The following is a 15756-nucleotide window of genomic DNA, read 5'->3' as shown; positions in this document are numbered from 1 at the left end:
GGATGAGGGAGTCTGAGAAAATAGTGCAGGTTAAGTAATCACAATGTAATTAAGCTTAAAATAAAGATAACCTGCAAACACTTGTAACAGATTTTACTTAAGTGTCACCTTTGATAAGCTAAGAAATTTAACTTTAAAATCTGTGACTGAGACCAGGAATGTGAATGTGGAAGAGGCCTGGAAGTTCTTCAAGTCCAAGGTGTTAAAAGCTATCAGGATTATGTATTTCAAAGCAAGGGGGGCAAAAAGTTGTCAAGTCCTGCACTTCTTCCTAGCAACCACTTCCAAAAAGATGTCAGAAACAGTTTGAGAATCTACACGGAATGAAAAAAAGGTCAAAAGGAAGAGCTAACAAAGAAAGATATGCAAGAAACCAAAAAAAAACAAACTTAAGGAAGAATCAGCACTTTGAGTTAGAGCACACAAAGAATACTACAAGCTGCACCAAAAGGTTTTTCGATCATATGAGTAAGAACAGAACAGGGGGAAAAGCAGCAGGATCACCATACAATGAAGACAGAATATAAGCGTAAGGCAATTTTCATTTAAAAATGAAATTAATGCTCTAACTCAGTTTTCAATGAGAAGGAGGTGGCTGGCCATGGACAGGTTAGTGAGTTTATTTATGAGAAGAGACTTCATCACCTGAAGATGGAAACAAAACTCAAATAACTTAATGCACTTAAATCAGAGTAAGCAGCTAATCTCCATCCCAAAACTGTAATACAATGAGAACATAAAATCACAGATGAACCTGTGAAAATTTCTTATAAAACCCCTGTCAGACTATTTACATTTTGACAGGAGAATCACAAGTTAGTAACTATATTTAAGAGCAAATGAAAAAATTATCCCACCAGTTTTATCTCAACAGTATGCAAAACTGTCAAACAAATTTTAAAGGTGCAGAGATGGCTGCATTTTCCACCCCTTTCCAGCACACAACTACTAAACATGTATAATTCCTGATTAAACTGAGAGTTAAAAATCCATTTTTTCCTGGAGGAAAAGAACAGAGTTTCAACACAAAGGGAGTGTAGTGCCCTGTCTGTAGTTTGGCAGAGTATCGTGCCACATGGAAAATTTTCATGAGAACTGGAAATAAGCTTTGATAGCAAGTTAAAAAAAAAAGTTTTAAAGCGAGTAAGAAATTGGCTAAGGCAAGAAAACATGAAAATGCCAAAAAGGTCTAGCACACTTCTTAATAGATTTACCTTAGAGCTCAGTTCAGCATATATTCCTATTAAAGCCCTTCCTGCAGAAACTTGAAGTCTCCCAAAGGCATTTGTAGATGACATAAAATTGGGAAGCACGTCTGTGTACAAAAGAGGATTATAATGCCATAAGAAAGAGCTTGCACAAATCTTGTAATGCAGTGTGTCAGAAATGAAATTGAATTCAATAATGAACAGGACAGTCAGGGAGTTCATCAGTTAGAAACAGCAATGGGAGAAAAAGCTTGGGTCTATTAGTTGATCCAAAAGGAACTATGAGCCATCAATATTAACTGGCTGTGAAATAAGCAAAGCCCAGGATATATTATACCCGACAAAACAAACAGATTGATTGACCTTATATATTGGGAGTCGTGGAGTAAACATCAGAAGTCAGTGAAACTAAAGGGCGACATCAATTTAAGTGCAATGGGAACACATTAGCCATGAATACGCTTAAGCCAGGAGTCAGATACACGGTTCCAACTGAGAACAGTCAATAGGAGTATTACACTCACACAATTTACGATTTAAGAGAGACAGCAAGGTATTTTATAAACACACATTCCACAGCCTAGCTGAGAGCTGAGCTTGCTCATCAAGAAGGTCCCTTTCAGTCATATGCTCTATTTCATTTTAAAGAAATAAAGAGAAAGCTCATAGAAGGTATCTTTTATGAGATCAGCCAGCACAGCTGTGAAACAAACACCACATTCAGAGGAACACAACCCCTTGAAGCTTTTCTTGTTATTATCTGCGTTCACAATCTGTAAAATATCCTATGCCAGAGTGACAAATAAGACAATGAAGATAACTCAATTAATACATTAATCACCTTAAATCAGCTAAAAGAATTCAATAGGATCAAAGTAACCCTGCCATTTAACAACCCCACATCATCTGCTCCCTAATCTACACCTAACTCATGCCAGAGGACTAGCTCTAACTGCAGGGTCTAAATTACCATCTCTGCATATGAATTACTAGCATGTTTAGTGGAAGATGCCGGAGAGAAGGCCAGGCCCTCACTGAGCATCCATCCACAAACTTCCTCTGAAGTCTCAGACGCAAGTTTCTTCGTACTCCATCTATGAATTTGGGAAGACCACACCATATTCCAAAAGGACAGGAGATCCTCAGCTGACAGCTGCGAAATACTGCAGGTAGGTTATGCCACCAAGGTGTGCAAAGTAAAAATGGAAAGATGGGGGCTTGGAAATATCCTTCATTTCTACACATTTTGAGTTTTCTTGTTTAGTTTCCATGAACACCTAAGAAGGTAGCTTTCAGATACCACAGAAAACAAAATGAAAATAGAATTCTGGGGACATGTAATACTGAAACTACTGAAATCCTGATGATTTCAACGGGCATTTGAATAGGTAGCTTTTGCATTGGAAGAGCTGTCCTGACTTTGAATTAGACAGAACTGTCCCAAAACAGGCCAATCAAGAATGTAATTAATAGAATGATTTTTATCTCTATGTTAAGATAGTCATAGTTACAACATTAAAAAAAGCAAACCAACTTTAAAAGCAAACAGCCTGGAGACAGAAAGATATAAACACTTGGAAAAACAGGACAATGTCAGCAAGTCACTTTGCCTCTCTTGCCTAATCTAAAACAAAAGTGTCTTGGGCAGACACATCAATATCGCAATAACTGCTTCATAACTGTCATTGATGCAGTTGCTCCTTAATTTTCAGTTATCATTAAGGATTTCTTTTTTAAATTGTTACAAAGCATACACTCTTAAAATGCAAGTAAAAGATGTGACAGAAACTGAAGAGGCTCAAGGAATTTAACTGACATTAAAGAGTTTGCTGCAGCAATGCAATATGCAGAGACAGACTCCTTTTTTGGTACCCCTGTAGTACCTGAGCACGACACAACAGTAGCCTCACTTGAACATTCTCCTATTTTCTGTGCATTTAAATTAGACCTTGTTCAATCTCTTTTAGACAGGTATGTAGAGATTTCAAAACAGGCCATGGTAACAAGATTTCATTTCAGTGAATTTTGAAGTTCACTCACAACTAGAAATGTTCAAATATCACAAGGCATGAGAATTAGTCAGAGATGGACAAATGCAGAACAAACATTTCATGGTATTTCAACTCTCATTATTTTAACCAGTTCTAGCTAGGAGACCAGGTGTCAGGCACACCTGCTCATACCAAGAGCACACTATTTTGCGTACACATGAATAGTCAAAACTTGGTTTTACAGCTTAGCCACTAAGATAATAACTCCAAGTACTCATAAAATCTGTGTACTAGGGCACTGTTACAGGCTTCAAACCACCAGAAAGAACAAAACCTATTAAAGTAAGAGACATCATTTCCTGCTGCACACACACACATACAGGTAGATCTCTCGGGAGTGGTCAATCCTTGCCCAGCCTCAGAAAGTCAGTCTCTGCATGGAGTACAGACATTCAACTTGGGGAAACAAACTGTGGTTTTGCCAAAGGCAACACTGATTTTTAACTTCTTTAATGAACTGGGAAGGCAGCGTGCATATGAGAATCATCAGTCTGGTTCAGCAGTTTCCAGTTTGAGACACCCAGGCTCCTGCAGATCTACAAACTCCTCCACAGTGCCTGTAGAGGGTAAATGAGCAAAGGAAGCCCAATATTACTGTAAAGAATCCATGCACTCGCTGGAAGATTTTTAAGGATCCACAATGATACAAAGGTTCAAAAACCCTGGTCTATTAATTAAGCTACCTACGTGCTTTCATAGAACCCTTTATAATCAACAGCTGTGTTTGCAAACTATCCTCTCATAGATAAACAGAAGTAAAGATAAACAGAAGTAAAAACATTTGGACAATTCGCATTTAGAAATACAATTAATTATAAATGGACTGGTGAGTTATTTATTAGAAGTATGGAAAAAAGCTGACTTACTCTAGATAACACCAGTAAGTTTCTACATGACTGTCTGTACTTTTATTAATTCTGAGACATCTCCCTCTGTTTATTATTCAGCATTGTGCTGATGAAACTGAATTTCTGCATAGTTGCTCTTTCATAAGAACTCACAACAGGTTCAGAATCCATCCATAAGGATTAAAGAATTCTGGAAATTTTTTGCTTTTCTTTTCTGAGAAAGAAACCATGAGAAATTAGGTCAAAATAGTCAAAGACAGAAGACTACATCAATCATAGCATGCAAAAATTAACCACCTCAAAATTACGAATAGTTTCTCAAGGGAGGTGGGGTGATCTATGCACCAGTCTGAACAGCTCAGCAGAGCTGTCAGTTAAGCCAGAGCCTGAGAATAAATGGGCTTCTGTAATGAATTAAACACAGATATGTAGGCAATATGAGAATTATTACATTCTAGCTGATGGTATTCTGCACCCTTGACTGGATATGAAGACTTTCAGGAAAGAGAGTCCCCTCTGGGGACTCCTGATGGGCTACTGGAAAAGACACAAATACTGAATAATGCATTTTAAAAGAACTGGGTGTTTCTATTTAATTTCCTTGTAGTCACAACAGCTGATTGCCTGGCAAAATTAAAAAGGCAAATATGAAAATTACTCATCCTACATGCAAGCAAAAGCAAGAAAGAACAAACGAACCACCACCAAAATCCTGTAGGCACACCCCTTGCTCTGTGATTATACCACTTGAACAAGAAGCTGAGATGCTGAATATACTGCAACATTTTATGTCCATAATAATGTCCTTTGCATCTCTACCAGACATGATCAAAAGTCTTGTCGTCCTGCTTCAATGCCAGGAAGAAAGTTCCGTTTACCTCTACCACTATGTTACAATAGTAACTTTAAAAATAAAAATATGCATTAATTTACATTTTAACTTCATTCAAAGAGGATTTTCATTTGTAGATCATTTACTGTGTGTTTTTTAAAATTATTTAATTACTGTATTAAAAAGCTGTAATTACTACAGCTGTCTAGAGACTGACCAGACAGCATGAGCCATAGCTGAGTCTGGAAAAGCAAGAACGTTACGTGTTACTCCTTTACCAACATGCGAAGCAGCTCTAGAAACTACCACTCATCCTCCTTGCCAGCCAAAGAAGTGCACAACAGCAGCTGGCAAGCAAGAAGAAAGGCAGAAAAAGAAAGGTGATGAGATCATCAGCTAATAGGAGAAAGAGCATGCTGCTGTCTATGGCTCTACAGAAGCTCCACACAGGAGTAGCGGGCACCTACACTGGTAAACAAATTACCACTGAACCTAGATGCTTTGCATGTGGATTTCCAGAAGATAAAGAAACAAAGCCGCAAAACATTGTTTCCTTGTGTATGGACTTTAGCTTTCTTCAAGGAATTGATCTTGCTGGCTCTAAATGACAAATTCACATCTGAATTTATGTCAAACATATAAAGAAATAATAACTGTATCCTCTTTTTCCTTTGACAGTGGTGGCTATCACATTACCAGCTTATGCCACTCCATAAATTTCATTTACAGGCACCGGAAAATAAAAATAATCTTCAGAGTCCCTGTGCTCCCATACATCATCATAAAGTGTTCAAAACCAACCCAACCAACAGCTTCTTGTGCTAGCTGAGCCAGAACCGTATCCCTCCCCCTACTGCTTCCCTGCAGCCCCCATGGAACAGACACACAGACATTCAGGGTCAGGAACCTGAAAAGGGTCCTTCCTGCTACGCAGCCAGCAACAACAGAGCAGGGGAATGCTCCAGCCCTGCCTGTGGTCACCAAACCCATCCATGAGGCATCCTTACTCTCATACCGTCCCCTGCCTAACCATCGAGCTGATTAATTAGCTGTACAGGTTCCACAGTTGCCTAACAGGTGAAGGAGAATGGGCAAGGGAGGGTAATCAAGAATCAGAACAGAGAAATTATGATTAAAAAAAAACCCAGCTCTGCAGGAATGAGGTCTAGAAAAAAACATGGGAAGACCTCTGAAAGGACTCAAAAGAATCCAGCACAGAAGTTACCCAGGCAGGACTTACGGTGGGGAAAGGAGCAAATGAAAACTCAAAAGTGATGAAAAGTCGAAAAGCAAGCATGAAAAAAATAAATTTGACATGTCTAGTGGGTTTTATTGTGGAAAAACAGACAAATAATATTCAGCAAGTAAATTATTCAGTAAATTCCACTGAATTTTTTCTCCACAGTTATTGTGACCAACTGAATAGCTGTGCAAATACTCCCAGAATGATGACAACATTCATCACACTAGATATATCAAACACATCCTATCTGATCTGCTCTTACAAAGCTAGGTGAAAATACATTATGAATAAAATTCTGCAAGCAACAGACAACAGAGAACTACCATATTTTACTCTTTTGAGCTGCAGGGGGAGGAAGGAGGGTTTTTCATGGCATATTCATGCTGGTATTTGTCAACTAGCTTGGAGATGTGTAAACTTCCTTTCAACACTCTCTCTGCTTGAAGAATGCCCTTCTGTATGATTTAAACCTGAAACTTAAGATTCAATAAACTCCAAATACATCTTTCCCAAAACACAAATGCCATTTCGACTGTGAAGGTAATCTTTCCTCTCATTGTCTATTTTAGAGTGAGGCCTGATGTGGTGACAGCGTAGGTCTAATAAATCTCGATCATCTATTTAAGTAGAAAACATGAAGTGAGGAGACCAGACAAACCAGGCAGGAGAGCTGTCAACTGAACAATTAACTGGAGAAGAATTCTGATTGCCTGATGTAGCTGTTAGTAGGGAACTTATGCCTTAAAAAAACCCTCTTACCAATACAGAAGTCAATGCAAAAAAGCATTTTTACATTTTGGTCTAGATTACTTGTGTTCTCAAGAGTGATGATAAATTGTTTCTGAATCCTATCTGCAGAAGTCTTTCTTTTCCTAAGTGTTTTCTTATTCTCATGCAGCCCTGGGGAAGCATGCTCGAAAATTGGCAGGCCCACACGGTTTGGGGGAAGGCTAACTTTAAGCTGCTGGAGTATGCTGTAGAAGCAGCCTGCTAGCCTGGGAAGCAGCGCAGAGATCTTGCCTTTGTCAAGAGGCAACAGAGATCTTAAAAGTGCTCTAAGCCCCTTAGATAAACAGAAATTTAAACTGGTTGGAACTGAGCATGTCACGCAAACAAAAGGAAGAGCAACACCAGAAGCACCTCTCCTGTGCCAGCTGGGAGCATCTATACCTAATGCACCTACTTCAGACATTACACAAGCTCTTACAATACCAGGGCCAAGTACTTGCATAGTCTGTGTACTTAAGTGTGTGCTGCTTTGTTTGTTTTCTGGTTCTGAAGCACCTGGTTTTTCAAAAGCAATCCACAGAACAACAGGGCTTTTTTCTTCCTGTCTGTGTAGGAACTCTGTCACCTCCAGCCTTCCTTGTTTTTTTCGAACAAATTCATGCCTTGTGATCCCCCTGACGTAGTTTACCTTTGTCACCATCTCTCCGTTACACACTTTTACTACTAGTTAGCTAACCTCATAAACTCCTCCTCTGAAACACATTTTGGATGTGATAAATACATAAAAATAAATTATCAAATTTCTATACCTGTACCAGCCAGATCCCATCTTTTGTGTCTTCTACAAGCTCATAGAAGTGCATTTCACCACTAAAGTTTGTACTGGAAACCGATTCAGAGGCCTCTTCCTCCTTAAGAGCAGAATAAAGCTCTCCTTCCATGAGGTCTCCTGAAAGAGAGACAATTGGAGAAATTTAATTAAAATAGCACTTGAAAAGGATCACTTCATAAATTCTAATAACAATTTAACTAGCTATATACTTTGCATGGTTGCTCAACGAACCTTTTTGGTACAAAGGCAGCTAAACTTTAAAGTTATTATAATTCTGTCTACAGTTACATGACTATGAACAATTTGACTTCAGCTGTCAGACCACAGAAGACATGAACGCTATGTTTCTGACTACACAGATGTACGACACATGCAAGCAAGCACACAATAGAATAAATGAACATCTTCTAAGCCTCACTGTCTGAAAATAACAATATTTAGTGGCCAAGAGCAATTTTAATCAACGTATCTTTGCTTGCATTTCACAGAATAGTAATTTTGCAGCAGCCAACTTCTTAACACTGATAATTCAAACAGAATTCCAAAATTTCAGTCAATAATTTTGCACCAAACCTCCCCCGTGTTGATTGTCCCATTGCCTGTAAAAATCTCAGGTAGAATAATTTAGCTGTTGGCTTCTGTTTGTACAGTAGGAAAAAGTTCCCTTGAACTCCAATCCTAGCAATGTAAAGAGCTCACAGTAAAATCATCTGATAATGTTTCGTTTGTAATTTCATTTTGTTCCCAAGTACTGTTTCACAATCACTACAAACGCTGTTAATGACAACTAGCATTCTAGTAAGCATTAAGCTTGAAGAAACGAAATCTTGTACAAAAAGGCTCTTTCCTTTAAAGTATAAAATAAAACCCCCCACAACTGTCACAGCTGAAACCCTTGAGGGGTTTTCAAAAGTATTCATAGAATTTAAAAAACCCCAACCAACAACAAAAAAAAACAAAACCGGAAAAATGCTGCAAAGCCTGTTGGTATGAGAAGTGTTTCCATGGCATTTGAAGAAGTCGGTTAATAGAGTCTGTTTGGAGTTAAACACTTCCCTGCAGCATTTGCAACCCAAACATCATGACATCATGAAAGTACCTGACAGCCAAGGAGTGAAATCGCCTGATGCTTTTTACCATTGGAGCAGCAAAGCAAATAAACAACATAAATAAACAATGAACAATAATAGCAAATGAGATTTAAATGCGCGGCATTAATATCAATTATTTAAAAAAGCGTTTTTAAGGTTATGGTGCTCACTGTATTCGTCCAAATCCTTTCCTCTTTCTGCTTGGACAAACGAGCCCCTCGTTGCCTATCCCGATCACTGGGATTTCTCTCTCCTGGATCAGCAGCCCTTCGAGCATTGATTTAAAAGCAGCTACTCACATTTTCCTGTTTGGCTGGCACTACAGCTATTACATCAGCCCCATCTCCCAGTCCTTGGGGCCAGCTCCCTCCGGCTGCTCCAGGCCAGCATCCTTACTTCCAAGACACTTCTGCCACCCCCTCCATCTGCACCGCTCTCCATCCTTCGCTACCCATCGCTCCCCGCAAAGTCCACCTCTTTCACCTGCTCTTCCCTACTTCTGAAACGCCTCCCTGCCTTTTTCCAAGCCATTTTTTTGTACGTAGGATCTACTTCTGGTCCTCTTCTACAAAACCACCGCATTCCTCGGTACCCGATCCCTTCTGCTCCTCAGCTATCGACCCACTGCCCCCCTCAGTGTCTATCTTAGCGGCAATACCCGTAATAACACCAGGAAACGGGCAGGGAGAGGAATACACGGGGCACGGCCGCCACGGCTGTGAGCCGTAGCCCGCTGCGTGCAGGGGGCTCTCCCCGCCCCGCTTCCCACGGCAGGCGGCACCGGCGCTGCGCGGCCGCCACCCGCCACCCCTGACCCCGTTTGCCCGCCGCGACCCGGCTGAACTCCGCGGGCCGGGCCGCTTCCCGGTGCGAGGCCTTCCCTCCGCGCAGCCCATTCGGGCTTAACACGCCGCCGCCGCGGTTTTTTAACGTCGCCATCCCCGAGCTCCGCCGCCGCCTTCCTCCATTTAACCGCCCCGGCGTCCCGGTCCTTGGCGGGGGACGCCGGTGGCTGCCCAGCCCGGCCCCGCCAAGGCGGGAAGCGGCGCCCCGCTCTCCAGCCCAAGGGCAGCAGGAGCCCCGGAGGGGTGACCGGCGGCCGCCTTCCCCACGCGTGAGGTCACGGGGGAGAGGGGGGCGCTCCGCGTACCTGACTTCTCCACCAGCTCCCGCACATCCTTCTTCTCGGGCAGCCCCGAGTGCCCCAGCCCCCGGCACTCCAGGATGGTCCGCAGCTTCCTGAAGCTCAGCGCCACCGGGTCCACCAGCTGCGTGGCGAAGAAGCCGCTCTCGTACCACGCCACGGCCTCGAACACCCGGGCCAGGACGAAGAGCGCCAGGAAGTAGAGCAGCAAGCAGCACAGCTTCACCCACATCTTCCCGCCGGGGGCTGCCCGCCGCGGGGCCGCAGAGCCGCGCCGGAGGGCCGGGCCGGGCCGCCGCGGGGCGGGGAGGGAGGGGAGGGGAAGGGAAGGGAAGGCGGGCGGGGGGGCGCTGTCAGTGCCGCGGGGCCCCGGCCCCGCCACCTCCCTCCCGCCGCTGTCCCCGCCCCGGCGGAGCCGCGGCCGCCGGTGGAGACATAACAAGTGACGTGTGCAGCCGGGGACGGCGGCAGCGGGCGGGGCGGGGGGCGGGAGGGGGCGCCCGGTGCTGCCCCGCCGACCGGCACCGCCCCCCGCCGTGATTCAGCACCTCGGGCCGAGCTCGGGCCGGCGGGCTTGGCTGTGGTTACGTCCCTGCCCCCGGCATCCGCTTGGGACCCAGCGGCTGCGCTCTCGCTGCCAAAAAAATAACGTACCGGTACCTCGGGTACGAGTTACCGGGGTGATGCGAGCCCCGCCGGCGTTTTTCCCGAGAAGAAAAATATTTACCCAGCCGGAATCACGTTGATGTGTTTGCCCAGTTTTAAGCCAGCCTAACGGACATGGTTTATTGGGATTCAGGCTGCTGCAAGCTGGTGGGTGTAGGTATGAGCCCCTCTCAACTTATTCCCACACACCAGCCCTGCTCCCAGCCCTTCGCTGGTGCTAAAGCAAATAATAAAGTGAAATCCATCGGCATGGATTGAAACTCGCATTCTGCGGCTTGGAGTTGATACCCGAGCGCTGGCAGGCAGCTCATTGATGGTCATGGTCATGGGCAACCACTACCACGACTTCTGACAATGGTTTAAATCGCGGCTGTTCTTGGCATCGGAAGCATGTGGAGTGCGGTGTGAATCCTCATTTAAGTGGATCACGCAAATAATCATCCCAGGCTATACAAGAAGTGTTAGGCTGCAAAGATATAATTTAGTCTGCTACAAAAAAAACACTAAAATCAAGATGCTTCTTTGAGACGAAGGCTCTCCTCCAAAGGAAACTCAACATTTCTTTTGTATCTTCAGTTATTTTAAGAATCCATAATTTGCATGAAAATTGCCAGCCATACAGATGAGCACAAAAATAGCACAGCTTAATTTTAAAAACACTGACAACCCCCCAGAGTGTACACGCTGAAATAATTTTGTACTATTGGATTTCAAAAAGAGACATTAATATTGACCTGTTTCTAGATTCAAATGGCCATGCTCCTCAAAGCCTTCAAAACACATTTACAGGGATCTCAGCATGCTGATATGATTTTAAAAGGGGGGAAAAAAACCCAAAACAAAACAGCACAGGTTCAGCCTGTTTTGTCAGGCAGCCACCATGGCCTCTTTAAGAACAAAAATCACGGCACTGTTTTCTTCAGCCATGGGCTCATTTTGTTTCTTGAAAGGGGAAGAGCAGAGGGACTGCATAAGTAGCTGCTCACAGACTAAGCCCTTACGGGCTGGAAAATGTTGTGCCTTACACTGGGAGTCACATAAAACTTTATTCTTCAGACTTTTTATGTGGAAAGGATTAGAGGTTGATGGCAAACCCTATCTCTGCTGATGCTGCTTAATTAAATACAAAGGGATTTCCACAGTTCCGTCGGGTTTGCAGTGAGCCTTGGGCAGTAGGTCCAGCTGGGCCAGAACGTACCAGAGGCACAGCTCACGGGAGACCGGGATGAAGTGCTGCTCTCTCCTTCAAAGCCACTGCAGTTTGGTAAACTCCCCCTTCAAACAAGCTGGCGCCCATCACCCTATAATAAGAAAGCAGCAAAGCATCAGTAAGATGAATCCTTTCCCCTTGGCAAAAACCAAGAGAGTGGCTTTGTTATTGCAGCTGGCAGAGCCAAGGGACTTTCAGTAACACCCATACTCAACTTCACCTGTCATGAGGCCAGAGGCAGGCTCTCCCCGAGCCCTGAAAACACACCCCAGGAGCACAGTTCTTTTGAAAAAGCTTTACGAAGCCCCATTTCTTTTGTCACATGCAAGAAGTTGCCTGATTTCTCTACCTTTTGTTTCAAGTGAGCCGCTCAAGTGTATGTGAAGTGATGGGTGGGAGGAAGAGATGGGAGTTAGGTGTTTGAAGAGGAACAATGGATATTTAGTTTCAGTTAGAAAACATATTTTTGGGGGAGTTTCTTGGTTTCTTTTTCTGCAGAGTTTTCTGCACCATAGAACCCTCTCGACCCCATCCCTGGGCTTCTCCCCTGTAACTCATTCGGGGATGCCCTCACTTCCTCCGGCAGGAAAGCACCTAGCAACAATTACGAGTCCATGCTCACAGCTGAACTATTTGCAATACCAACTGCTGGGAAGGCTGTCACCAGTGTGTCACTTCCTAATGCTCATGGACTGAGTTAAATCAATTCTTAACATTGCCCAGTGGTAAATGATGACGAGTCCCCTGCAGAGATAAAGCTAATCATCTGCCAAAACTCAAAAACCCTGGAGTCATTTCAAGAAAGTAAAAATAGTATTTGAAACCACTACTCAACCCCCTCCAGAACAACCAAAAGCAAAGTAGCTACCAACACAGAAGCAGCCAGGCAACAAGACGAGGCAGGGGCAGAGCTGCAAATGAAGAGCGGGGACGGGTATGACCAAGAACTGCAGGTGATGAGTTGACCAAAGGCCTGGCAGAGTAAACCTAAACAGATTCAGTTCCTTTCCCAGGCTCTCTGGCTCTCTCTTTCCTCCCTACCTTTATACCCTTTATTTATTAAGCTGACCCTAGCAGAAAATGTGTATTTTCTAGATAACAGCCATTATTTTTTGGTTTCCAGTTGCAACTCACAACATCTTTGACATGTCACCTGCAAACAATTTTTCAGGGAGCTTTAATTATCTGGAAAATCTAAATATCTCAACAGTGAATTAAAATTAATTTGGGCTGAAGACAGAGATGACACACGCTGACATTTTTAAAGACCCCAGGGTTAACTCTACCTAATTAACAACATTAAACAGTCATCCGTCAGACCTGTGCTCACAGAGCAAGTATTACAACTGTGAAAAGAATGAAGAATATAAATTCCACCTTTAAACAAAAACCTGAAGCAGGGGACTGCTTGTAAAAAATTTTGGCAGCAAAAATATTTTACTGTGATTTATAAGAGAATGAGAACAAATCCAGAGAACTGGGACAGCCATCTTTTCCTGTCAGACAGCCAAATCTGAAGTCTCTGTTGCCCGTTGATAAATGGCAAGGATTCCCCCTCCTCCCCCATCCTCTCCTACGAGCAGTTGCTGACTGCACAGTTTGGGAATACCAATAATAATCCACTTTCCAGACTTCTGTGGGGAACATTGAGGAAAGTATTATCATTTTGAAGTCAGTAAAACTGAGGACTGAAAATATTAATTCAATCCCTTACCATGTTAAAATATTATCATACCCTTTTTTTTGGACCGTTTTAATGCTGACATGTATCAAGATAAATTTCAGCAAACAAATACTAAACTACCTGAAACCCAGTTTTCCCATGAGCCAGCCAACTCTATAAACACAGCTGTTAGTAGTTCATTAACTAGTCTCTTGATGTACTTCTTAAACAACATAGGTGCATCTCAACACCTTTTTGTGTAATATGAAACCATGACTACTTGTTTTTTTCTGATATTAACTAAACCAACAAGCCTGTACAAGAGACTCGAAGAGTGACAACAGCAGCCCAGACACTATTTTGTTGTGTGCAGAGGAATTTTAAATGAGAAGTTGTTTCCTACTATCTACAAGCGGCCCAATGGAAATAGATTTAATACATAGGTGTTATTGTTTAATACAGTGGCCAATATCTACACCTCAGCTAAAAGCACCAGCTATTTGGGTGAGGCAATCCTGATGTGATCAGGTAGTGATTCACAGCAATTCAGGTCAGACAGGACCTCAGCAGGTTATGAAGTCTGACTTCCTGCTCAGCACAGGGTTTGCTGCGACATCAGAGCAGGTTGCTCAGGGCTTTATGCAGTCTACAGTTTTATAACAGTCACCCTTTCCCCCCTTGTGGCCATCCTCCTTGCCTACAAACATGCAGTAGTCAACAGCACAGAAATGTACATCAATCAAGGCCAAACCAACTTACAGGAGCACAATACATTTAATGAAAGCTTGAGTATAAAGACACTTTTTTCCTGGGCAGTTGTTTTTTTTTTTTTTTTTTTGTAACAGTGAAAAACTGTCTGTTGCCCCTGGAGAAGACAGGCTCTGTTTAATGACAAAATAAAATAATAAAATAAAAATTAGCAGACTTTTTCTTGAATGTGCTGAGATGACCAAGTAGCCCATAGTGGTAAAGAACTTAAACCACTGTGCTCGTGACCTAAGAAACAAGATCTGTGCATGTCTAAGCATCATCTATGAATACATAAAGAGGAAGAACACAAACAAGGAGCAGACTGGGCTTAAATCTGACAGAATGACAATGACTTGTAAGCACCTACAGAAGTAATGTATTCTGTGAGAATACAGATTGCTTGGTTTTCTTGTCCTGTTCTAGCAGTATAGACACTACCCCAGACTCAGACCAAATGCTGCTTTTTGCAGTAAACTTTGTCCCAGTTTATTAGGGGCTTTGATTGTGCAGTGGCACAGAAATTACATAGTTGTATCTGGCTTCTGACACAGCTTCCAAATCCAAAGTTGTATTACATTAACTGAATGGTATGCGAGCCAAGACATTTCTTTTGAGTGTATTTTTACAAGATGCTTGCCAATCTTGTAAATGACTTGTGTAACTTCAGTCTGTAAATCAACCCAAAACTCCAGAGGAAGTTTACTGACCAAGTTAACAGTGTAATGACAGGCTGAACACTGTGTCCGGTACGGCAGGCTTCTTAGCGCAGCCCTCACTCTGTTTAAAGCTGCTCTCCGGTATGTACTTGTGAAGTGTTTGGGGCTGCTGCCAGATCCGTCCCCCACAGCCTGCACGGAAGCGAAGCTCCTTCTGCCCCCGGTGCCACAGTACTGCGCTGACCCCCCGCCGCGCCTGCCCGCTGCCCGGGGCTTTACCTCAGCGCTGCCACTACACCCCCCCGCAGCGGCCCTAGCGCAGGCCTCAGCCTGCCGCGTCCCAGACGCTGCGCGCCGCTAGGCGCCAGCACAAGGCGTGGCGCTGCCCGCCCCGAGAACGAGAGGAGCCGCCCCAGCCCCGCGAGGCCTCCTGCGGGGCCGGGGAGCTGCCGGCCCCAGGACCACCCGGTCGCCGCCGCCGCCCCCTCCCCGGGCACCCCCACCCGCCTCTGCGTCGCCGCGGCAACAGCGGCCTCCCTCAGGCCCCCGTTCTTAGCTGCCTACCTGCCTGCCTGAGTCATAACTCCTCAAGGATCCCCTTGCCCCAGGCTGATCTCCCCACCGCCTGCCCCAAGGGCCGCCTAATCGAAAAGTCTACAGCCCTGCGCCGCCCGGGACCCCCGAGGGCATCCGGTAGAAGTAACCTGACCCCCACCTGGCCGCCCCGGCCTGCTTCCGGCGGCAGGCGAGGGCTGCCCGCCGCGCTGCCTGTTAATAATCCCTGCCCCGCCCTTCGCGGGCTGCGGGTAGGTCCCCAGCTGAGGTGTCCGGGG

At 44.2% G+C, this 15756-nt stretch overlaps 1 protein-coding gene across 3 annotated transcripts in view; it reads right to left on the bottom strand.

Moving 5' to 3' along the window:
• Nucleotides 1-15721, bottom strand: part of LOC121086964 (charged multivesicular body protein 3) — a 40297-nt gene extending 24576 nt beyond the window's left edge. The window contains exons 1-5 of one of the 3 annotated variants that reach the window (XM_040591490.1): nucleotides 15488-15721; nucleotides 11843-11945; nucleotides 9985-11110; nucleotides 7721-7860; nucleotides 1215-1315 (exon numbers count right to left, since the gene is read on the bottom strand). In XM_040591490.1, the coding sequence (XP_040447424.1) occupies nucleotides 1244-1315; nucleotides 7721-7860; nucleotides 9985-10210 (438 nt within the window). In that variant the 5' untranslated portion in view covers nucleotides 10211-11110; nucleotides 11843-11945; nucleotides 15488-15721 and the 3' untranslated portion in view covers nucleotides 1215-1243. Of the gene's footprint in view, nucleotides 1-1214; nucleotides 1316-7720; nucleotides 7861-9984; nucleotides 11111-11842; nucleotides 11946-15487 lie in introns of those variants that run through there. The other 2 variants (XM_040591470.1, XM_040591499.1) reach the window with 2 other exon arrangements.
• Between the last annotated feature and the right edge of the window lie 35 nt (nucleotides 15722-15756).

This window comes from Falco naumanni, chromosome 1 (assembly GCF_017639655.2).
Source record: "Falco naumanni isolate bFalNau1 chromosome 1, bFalNau1.pat, whole genome shotgun sequence".
In the NCBI taxonomy this organism is placed as follows: domain Eukaryota; kingdom Metazoa; phylum Chordata; class Aves; order Falconiformes; family Falconidae; genus Falco; species Falco naumanni.
This window is presented reverse-complemented; position numbering and strand designations above follow the sequence as displayed.